General features: G+C 43.0%; 1 protein-coding gene across 1 annotated transcript; it reads left to right on the top strand.

Moving 5' to 3' along the window:
• Positions 1-7,845: 7,845 nt before the first annotated feature.
• On the top strand, positions 7,846-9,288 carry kcns2 (potassium voltage-gated channel modifier subfamily S member 2; the record flags this gene model as incomplete). The annotated part of the gene is made up of 1 exon (XM_084052320.1): positions 7,846-9,288. One exon carries the CDS (start codon positions 7,846-7,848, stop codon positions 9,286-9,288), a length of 1,443 nt encoding a protein of 480 aa, XP_083908446.1.
• Between the last annotated feature and the right edge of the window lie 991 nt (positions 9,289-10,279).

The raw sequence follows: 10,279 nt of genomic DNA, 5'->3' as shown, positions 1-10,279 counted from the left end.
TTTACTTTTGGTGCTTTAAGTACATTTGGATACCAATACTTTTGTACTTTTACTCAAGTCAAATTTTAATTCCGAACTTTTACTTGTAACAGAGTAGGCCTACTTCTATATTGCAGTATTGATACTTTAACTTTACTTAAGTAAAACATTTGAGTACTTTTTCCCCCACGGATCATTATTGGTTAGGACACAAACATGCTACAGGTCAAGTGTACTTCTCTAAACATGTCTATGCATTATATTATTGGCAGCACCCCCATATTTTTGATTTCTGCTCATAAAGTGAAGCACGAGATGCAAACTGGATGTTGGCCAGATGCTGAGATACAGTAGACTGTCTACTGGTGTGAGTGCTGTACATACCCTCTTTGGGGTCTACAAGTCAAGGAATTTGAAGAACAATGGGGAATCTTGTCTTGTCTTTGTCTGGGCTAGAATGTAAAGGACTGACTGTATAGAATTGTTAGAAACATCTGAATATGATGAACCAAGAAATGCTCATTCTGCTCACTCTAATCCGACGCCTCACCTGGAACCTATAGCCCTCTTCGCTGTCATAATCAAGTCAGATTTGATGTGATTATCTCAGCGTGAAGGCGAGGAGGAGAGATGAATAAATCAGTTTATTTCTCCAGCATGTGTGTGTCTGAATATTTTATTTAGCTTTTTATTTTTTTTTGCATGCGTGTTTAAATCTGTCATGGGAGTTCAGAATCCTGCAGCCTCCCCGATGAGAGCCTTTGGCAACTGTCCAGGACACAACATGTGGCTAACTTTATTGACAGCATTTGTCATGGACAGATCGAGGGCCTTTATTGCTTCAGCAGGAATCTGGCACTCCCCTGAACGCTGCAGGGAGAGACGGATATGAAACGCCATATCCAAGATGGCAGCTTGACGTTCTCTGTCAAGAATGTCAACATACTTTCTTTTCAAACTCTTATCTAATGCTTAATCTATAGACTTCATCGTAAGACGTAAGTGTTCCATGCCGAAAATAGCAGATATGCAGTACAAGCTCACAACAACACACCTTGTGAGCTTGTAGATCTGCTATTTTCGGCACGTGACACTGTCGTACAATAGAGTGTAAAGCAGGCTTAATTCAAAGTGGGAGTGGGAGAAGGTATAGAATAGATGAGGTAGAAATGATCCAGCTCAGTGGCCTTGTGGTTAGAGCAGGGGTCTTCAACGTTTTCAGGTTCAAGGACCCCTTGGCTGAGAGAGAGAGAAAGCAGGGACCCCCCATTATATATTGTATACATTTTTTTTTCCATAGATTTCATAGGCAGGTTCATAGACTTGTTTCACAGCACTATCATGTTGGATTCATGTTAATGTGTATTTCCAGACATTTAACCATGCTCTTAAACAATACTTAGTAAACACGACCTTTCACTCTGTACTTTCACAATTTTCCCCCTATTCCAAACCACTTTGCCGAAAATAGCAGATCTACAAGCGCACAACGTCTCCAACGCGAGGCATTGTGTGCTTGTAGATCTGCTATTTTTGGCTAAAGTTCTCCTCAGAGTAGGGATGCTTGGTTGAAGTGGTTAATGTAAAAAATCACACAAAGATTTGGCGGACCACCTGTAGTAACTCTGAGGACCCCCTAGGGGTCCCGGAAACCCTGTCGAAGACCTCTGGGTTACAGTGTCCCCCCCTGAGATAGAGAGGCCGGGGTACAATCCCCCGGCCGGGTCATAACAAAGACTACAAAATGGGACCCAGTGCTCCCTGGGTGACCCAATGCCTCCCTGCTTGGCACTCAGCATCAAGGGTTGCATTGCGGGTAAGTCCCTGCGACATACTAGCGTCGTGTCCAGGGGCTGTGCTTGTGCATCATGGCTGGGGGGTGTACTTGTACAAGCCGCCTCAATGGCTCCTGCCCCTATTGGCCACATGGCACAGTTGGTTCCCAAGGCTACTCACTATGGAGGAATGATGGACAAAGAATGGTGGAAAAGTTAGAGAGACAGGAAAGGAGAGACGAGGGTGAAAGCGCTGAGAGAGGGGTCGAGAGAGAATGAAAGAGAAAGATGTAAGGAGAGATGCATGCAGCGGAGCAGAGGACAGGGAACAGCAGATGTAAAAAATGGACCCCTGCAGGTCCAGAGTAACATGTATCCTCAGGATTTTAGTGTGTACGCAACATGAAAACTCCCACGCACTCGCTTAAGCCCCTAAGGCTTTGATGGAGAGATGAGATGGAAAGATAACGGTTCTCCGCTCTCTCTCTTTCTGTCTCCATTTCGTCTTCTCCCTGTGTCCTTTCTGTCGGTTTGTCTATTTTTCCACTCCCCTTCTCTCTCTCTCACTCACTCACTCACTCACTCACTCACTCACTCACTCACTCACTCACTCACTCACACACACACACACACACACTCTCTCTCTCTCTCGTTCTTTCTCTCTTGTTCACCTTTTACACTCACTCAAACACTGACAGTCTGTGATGGAAAACTCATCTAAAGCCTCTAAAATGTGAAATAAAGTGATTGATTGCCTCAGCAAAATGAGAGCGAAGGGGCTTTAAAGTCACAGAAGAACGATATTAAAAAATAATAATAACAATAATAATGATAAATGTGATTGATTGCATTCTGCTGAGCATGGAGAACACACCGGAATTTGGAGCCTTTATTTTGAGACACAGTGATACCAAACAAAGTACATTATCTAAATTGAGCTTCTGGAAAATCAGCTTAGGAGAAGATTGACATTGAGAGTGCAGCCTATGAATTTCAATACACTTTTGTGACCCAATTCAGACATTATTCTGTTCCAAAGCCAAGCTGTTTAAAAGCAAAAAGAGAAAGCTGGCATGATATCCTCAAGGCAAAGACAGTTTATTTTCTAAGATTTATAGTCCAGCCCTCACATTCCAGTCATAGATCATTTTCATACTGAGCACATTTATTTCCTTGTTCCTTTGTTCAGCTGTTATGGCTGAGAAAAGCTGTAAAACCGTCTTTTTTCTTAAAACGATTAAATTTATAATGCTATCTCACAACGTCTCACTCGAAACATGTGAGCCTAAACAGAGAGAGGCTGAAATTTGACAGAAAGGCTGCCGAGTGTGTACTGTGTCAAAATGACAGTGATTTACATGATGCAAGCCCTTTTTTATCACCCCAAGTTTCGGAATGATGTTCATTTTCTCTGTCACAGCTTAGGATTTTGAAAACCAGCCAACACCCCAGGAGTGTTTTGGCCTGCTCCATCGCTCACGTTTAGTACCTCGTTGACTTGCCAGACTATTAGGCTGTTTCCTATTCAAGTGTAGCACAGACAAGATCCCATCACTGACATCTGAATGTTGTTCAGAGCATTGGTTCGTTTACTACAGAATAACGGAGAATTATGGAATTGCAGTGATGAAAATATAAGGTCAAATCATTTCCTTGAAAGGTCATAAACGGATGTTTGCACAGACACTTGTTGACAAATGAGCTACTGGAAGAAGAATATGAGTTTGAATAGCACTTGAATTGCAGATCTGCTATTTTTCAAATTATTTTATTTCTGCCTATAATACGTTGCACAACATTGGGACACCAGTGTTAAAGTGGTGAACAATGCACATTTTTCAATGATAGACGGAGGTGAATAATCTGTGTATATATGTATAAAACAAAGAACAGCCAGCACTCCAATGTCCTTTGTGTTACTTTTTAATGAATGTTTAAGGCACAGGCATACACAGAAAATAGCAAAAACAAACAAACCGTGTGTGTGTGTGTGTGTGTGTGTGTGTGTGTGTGTGTGTGTGTGTGTGTGTGTGTGTGTGTGTGTGTGTGTGTGTGTGTGTGTGTGTGTGTGTGTGTGTGTGTGTGTGTGTGTGTTATAACTATGAGTGACACATTTCAGACATGTCAGTCTGTATAGAGCAAATACGATGTGGAGCAAAGCCTGAATGTCCCTCAGCATCCAAGAACCTACACTGACAGAGAACAGTGTGAACATTTGAACATTGATAAAGAAAAAAAACATATACCGTACACAGTATATAAAGGAAAAATAAATTATGTTGCGATAATGTAATCCTTCCAGCTGCGAGTGATATCAGAGCTGTCACATACTGTACATAACTGTACAGGAAAGCATAAAACATTACTTCTTTTATCTTTACACTCCCACGTGCACTGTTATGTCTTAACACAATCTGAAGAACACGGATGTGGTCCTAAAAGGGATTATAAAGCATTCCTCCACAGCGAGAGGATGAATCATCATGACAGGTGGAATAGCTAGAATAATAACGAGTAAAAAAAGAAAAAAGAGAAACATGGAGGAATAACAGAGTACGGAGGAAGCAACCCAGGCATTCATTAAGATCTTCTGAGAGCCCCGCCGGAGGAGGATACAGATGGTTTAAATAGGATTATAATCACAACGAAACAGCACCGCACAGTCACAAGATGGATAATGCGTGTGAGAACATTAATAAGAAAAAGACTGGAATGTCCCAATAATATCATCGGAGACGAGGAACAGTGTGATTTTTGAGATTTTTATTAAGCCTTCTATAATTATGTCACAAGTGAATCTGGCATATGAGGGCATAGGGGATCTGAATAGACCATGCAGATATCAAGCATACTTCTATGAAGTGTGTGGGTTAAGTTTCAACATAAGAACTGAAGAAGGCTGCATACCATCTGAGTATGGCTGAAGGTGGACAGATGTCTCGTGGGCGCACAGTCACCTTAATCTCCAAATGGCTAAGAGAAAGCAATGTTTTGGAATGCTAATATAGGCTACTGTCTAAATCTCTCATTGTCTCTCACTGCGTTATTAAGCACATTGAGCCTGTCATATGAAATGTGCTACAGTATATAAATTTGACTTGGCTTCACTTGTCCTTTAACCCATGGGATAGGGCAACTAAGGACAGGGACCAATATGGGATTTATAATTTATCATATACATATCCACTTAATTAACAATGTATCTTAACAAGTAGCAATTATTTATCTCTACACAGTATCTACTCGGTTTCTCAAATGCCACTATAAGTGCTAAATTGTAATAACTAATATATATACATATAGACTACACCAATAAGAATGTATATAGCTGTTTTATGCCGGCAGCTGCTATGATCTTTATATTGGGATAGGACAGAGTAGCCCTGAATGAAAGAAAGGGCAATGTTTATATGTTCTATCAGACAAGGACAGGACATATTGTTATGGGACCTAAATTGATATTCATTGGTGGCTGAGGTTTATGTTTGGATTATAGTCTACTGTACAATGTTTAATGATCCCATATCATTGCATGTAGTGGGATTAGTAAATAGCACGTAAGTGAAAACAAATGAGAACCTAGCAACTACCGCCCTGTTTCCATACTTTGTTCTATCTGGTTATAGAGAGATTAATTCACAAACAGATCTGTAGTTACCTCGCAGAACAAAAACTGCTGTTTGAATTCCAATCTGGCTTCAGAACGAGGTAGATCCGGACAAATACTGCTGCATGGTCATGCTGGACCTCCAAAAGGCGTTTGACATTGTCAATCATTCAATTCTACAGAAAAAGCTGAAGGCGATTCGTTTTGATAACATATCTGTGAACTGCATGAAATCCTACCTTGAGGGAAGAGAACAAGTGGTTGATGTCAATGGAACCCTGTCCTCGTCCGTCCCAGTGAACTGGGGTTCCCCAAAGGAAGTACTGTTCCTTCTATACATTAACGGCATGAAAGCAGCCTGTTACTGCAATTTGTTCTTGTTCGCTGATGACTCAGCACTCCTGGTCTCGGGTCGAGGGCTAAATGCAAGTTGAGAAAGCCCTCAGTTCTGAACTCGGCAAAATCCGTACTTGGCTTTCCGATAACAAACTGTCATTACACCTTGGTAAAACAGAATCCATTATTTTTGGGTCCAAACATATCCTTTGTAATGCAAATGATTTCAAGGTCAGAGTTCACAATACAGTAATCACAAGCAAAGTAGATGTTACGTATTTGGGTTGTATTCTTGACAACAAACTGACAGGATATCCTCTGTAGGCAGGATATCCTCTTTTGTCAACAAAAGTGCTCTCAAGACTCTAACTGGAGCCATTTTGATTACATTACGCTTGCACCTCTTGGTTCTCCAACATCTCAATTTCACTAAAAACTAAGCTTCAGACCGCCCAAAACAAACTGAGATGACTACTAAAACAAACTGAGATGACTACTTCTCGGCCTTAAGCCCATGACCCACCTAATTCCAACACACTTTGAGTTTGGGATGGCTCAGGGTAGAAGACAGAGTAAAGCAAATTAGAATGGGATTAATATTTAAGATAGTCAAAGGATAGTGCCCTCAATACCCTCATACCTGTCTAACTACAATACTTCTCCAAAGTGAGTGACACCCACAGCCACAACACTAGAGGGAGCAACCATGATCTGGACTGGTACCACCCAAATTTAAAACAAACTTGGGGAAATTCTCATTCTGATAAAGTTCCAACATTCCACCAAAATGTGGAATGCCCTGACACCATCCATTTAAGGATGTGTATTACTGGTTTCTTTCAAAATTGGCCTGAAAAAAACATTTATCAGGAGACCACAGGGGGAGGTAAATGTAAATTCCCATTAAAGGAGGTGTCTTTCACTGTCATGATGACATGTATTATTGTGTACATTGTTTATGCTATGTTGATGCTTTTAATACATAGGACCACAATGGAAACAAGTCCCCAGGACTTTTTTGAGTTATCCTTTTAGCCTTAATGTCTGACTGTACCTGCACGTGCTGTTTACATTTCTGACTAATAAAGCATTCAATCAATCAATCAATCAATCGAAAACCTCGCACAAAAACACAGGTGATGGAGGCATAGCCTACCTTACACTAAATAATAACCAGTCTCACTGTTCAGATATACCTTCAACAAAGGCAAATCAGCCTCACTGCAAATTAACAAAGGAATTACAGCAGCCTTTTGCTCGCCCGCTGCCTGCGTCTCTGTTCGTTCGTGACTCCCTCTCCCCCTGAGGAGCTGTCCCTTTCAGCACCACGGTGTTGTTGAGATCATTCTGAAGGAGGGCGGTGTGGAAAGCTACGTGTTGCTGCGCAGCAACAGATAGAGAGAGCGGATGGATGGAGATGAGAGGGAGGAATACACGCACGGAAGGAATTCCCTCGCTCAAACAAAAGAAGCAGCCTGTGTTGGGCGTGTGTTAGTATCCTCGGAGAACATGTACAACTGAGTGCGGCGTAACGAGCAGAGCTGATGAATGATTAAATTATATCCCACGGCCACGACAGGCATCGGGTGTATGTTGTGAAGGAGGAAGCGTCTTTTAGAGAAAGAACATCGTGGTGACTGACTGCCAGGAAAGCCTGCCTTTTATCTCATCCAGCTGTAAGCACATCAGAGGAAGAAGCGTCTACTAACAGTCAGGAGTCAAGCGACCACGCTCTCCGTCACCACAACTTGCCCATGAGTAATGAACGAAATGCCCATTGTAAAATGCCACCAACTGAGTTAAGATGATGCAGGGACGTTTTGTAGAAATCGCCGAATTGGTTCCACAGTAAAGTAAGTTTATGTCTTAATAGCCTACATTTTATCTTCAATTAGTTAAATGCGTATAGAACGCTCTCTCCTGTGCGCGGCTCATGGCTTCAGAATGGATCGATGTTTGCGCGCCAAGCTATACTTTGGTGTTGTTTATCTCAAAGGCATTTTGCATGTGTTTTAATAAGATCAAGTCATAGTCTAGTATTTATACCTGTGTGTGTGTGTGTGTGTGTGTGTGTGTGTGTGCGCGCGTGTGTGTGCGCGTGCGCGGCTGCGTGCGTGCCTGCGTGCATGTGCCAGGGTCTTTACAGAAATGACTGGTCAAACACTGGGGATGTTGGACGGCGAGTCCTACACTGGGGGAGATGTCGCCATCCGCATCAATGTCGGCGGCTTCAAGAAGAGTCTTCTGTCCAACACACTGTCCCGGTTCCCGGAGACAAGACTGGCCCGCCTGCTCCTCTGTCAGTCCAAAGAGTCCATACTGGAGCTCTGCGACGACTACGATGACACGGACAAGGAGTTTTACTTTGATAGGAACCCAGCACTATTCCCCTATGTGTTGAATTTCTACAATACAGGACGGCTGCACGTCATGGCCGAGTTGTGTATTTTCTCATTCAGTCAGGAGATAGAGTACTGGGGCATCAACGAGTTCTTTATTGACTCCTGTTGCAGTAGTGCCTACCACTGCAGGAAGATGGACCCAGACCGAGGAGAAGACTGGGAAGACAGGAGCGAAGCAGGGAGCACTACCTCGTCTTTTGACGAGCTGCTGGAGTTCTACAACGACGCCACCAAGTTCGATAAGCAGCCCTTAGGAAGCGCACGGAGGCGGATGTGGCTGATGCTGGATAACCCTGGGTACTCCGTTGCCAGTCGCATTATCAGCAGCCTCTCTATCGTGGTTGTACTGGGTTCAATCGCCACTATGTGTATGAACAGCATGACAGAGTTCAGCTTACTGGACAATGAGGGGCAACGCACTGAAGATCCCCGGTTCGAGACTGTGGAACATTTTGGCATCGGCTGGTTCACTTTTGAGCTGGTTGGTAGGTTCGTAGTGGCGCCGGACCTCCTCCATTTCTTCGAGCACCCGTTAAATATGATAGATCTAGTGTCCATACTTCCTTTTTACCTGACGCTCGTCATCAACCTGGTGGCGGAGAGCAGCCCCGCACTGGCCAACCTGGGCCGGGTGGCGCAAGTACTGCGGCTGATGAGGGTGTTCCGCATCCTGAAGCTCGCCCGTCACTCCACGGGGCTGCGCTCCCTCGGCGCCACGCTCAAGAACAGCTACAAGGAAGTGGGGCTGCTGCTTCTCTATCTAGCTGTCGGGGTGTCATTTTTCTCCGTGATGGCCTACACCGTAGAGAAAGAGGACAGTGACGATCTCTCCACTATACCCTCATGTTGGTGGTGGGCCACAGTGAGCATGACAACGGTTGGGTATGGCGACGTGGTGCCGGTGTCCATAGCAGGCAAGCTGACGGCCTCAGCGTGCATCCTTGCCGGAATCTTAGTGGTTGTGCTTCCGATTACGCTCATTTTCAATAAGTTCTCCCTCTTCTACAAGAGACAGAAACAACTGGAAATCGCAATGAGAAGCTGTGATTTCGACGAGGGGATAAAAGAAGTGCCCTCGGTCAACCTAAGGAACTATTACGCACACAAAGTCAAATCACTCATGGTGAGCTTGTCAAACATGAGCCGCAGTTCGCCGAGTGAACACAGTCTTAATGAGTCAATACACTGAAAGACTTTTATTGAATGGTTCCGAACAAGGACAACAGCAGTACATTTTCGCGAAAGTTTGTTAATAACACATCGCTGCGCACAGAGCTGTCCGTAGTTCTGAATTGTCTGATTGAGAAACGCCACTGCAAGAGATAAAAGATTATTTATTGTTGTTACATCCCATTAGGAGGGTCAGATTCTTGGATTTTGGCTCCTTGACATTACAGAAACCAGAAAAAGAGCAAAACTAGCAATAAAACAACAAATAACAGTGAAAATAGTACAAAAAATATGATACATTATTGCACAATGTTAGGTGCCTTCCTTTGGGTGCTGTGTCACTATATACATATACAGTATGTATGTATGTATGTATATATATATATGTATGTATGTATGTATGTATGTATATATGTATATATGTATATATGTATATATATATATATATATATATATATATATATATATATACAGTATATATATATACAGTGCATATACAGTATATATATTTATATATAGTCTGTTTGTGTTTTGTGTGCAAATGTTCTGTATGTGTGTATATACAGTATATGTTTGTACAATTATAAAATGTCAGGTGCCTGTGTGTGTGGGATGTGTTTGATAATACAAATTGTGTGTGTGTGTGTGTGTGTGTGTGTGTGTGTGTGTGTGTGTGTGTGTGTGTGTGTGTGTGTGTGTGTGTGTGTGTGTGTGTGTGTGTGTGTGTGTGTGTGTGTGTGTGTGTGTGCGCGCGCGTGTAAATAACAGGCAACATGCCGTTATAGTGTCCATTGTTCATAAGCCTGATTGCCTGGTGTAAAAAGCTGTCCCGGAGCCTGCTGGTCCAGGCCTTGAGGCTGCGGTACGGTTTGCCAGATGGTAGCAGGGTGAAAGAGTCTGTGTTTAGGGTGGCTGGCCTCTTTGATAATTACTGACACATTGTATATATCCTAGATGGAGGGACGCTGACATCCACTGATACACTGAGCTGTCCGTACCACCCTCTGCAG

The sequence above is a fragment of the Gymnoscopelus microlampas genome, assembly GCF_963454915.1.
Source record: "Gymnoscopelus microlampas genome assembly, chromosome: 3".
NCBI classification, from domain to species: domain Eukaryota; kingdom Metazoa; phylum Chordata; class Actinopteri; order Myctophiformes; family Myctophidae; genus Gymnoscopelus; species Gymnoscopelus microlampas.
Note: the sequence above shows the minus strand (reverse complement) of the source record. Positions and strands in the feature narration are given on the sequence as shown.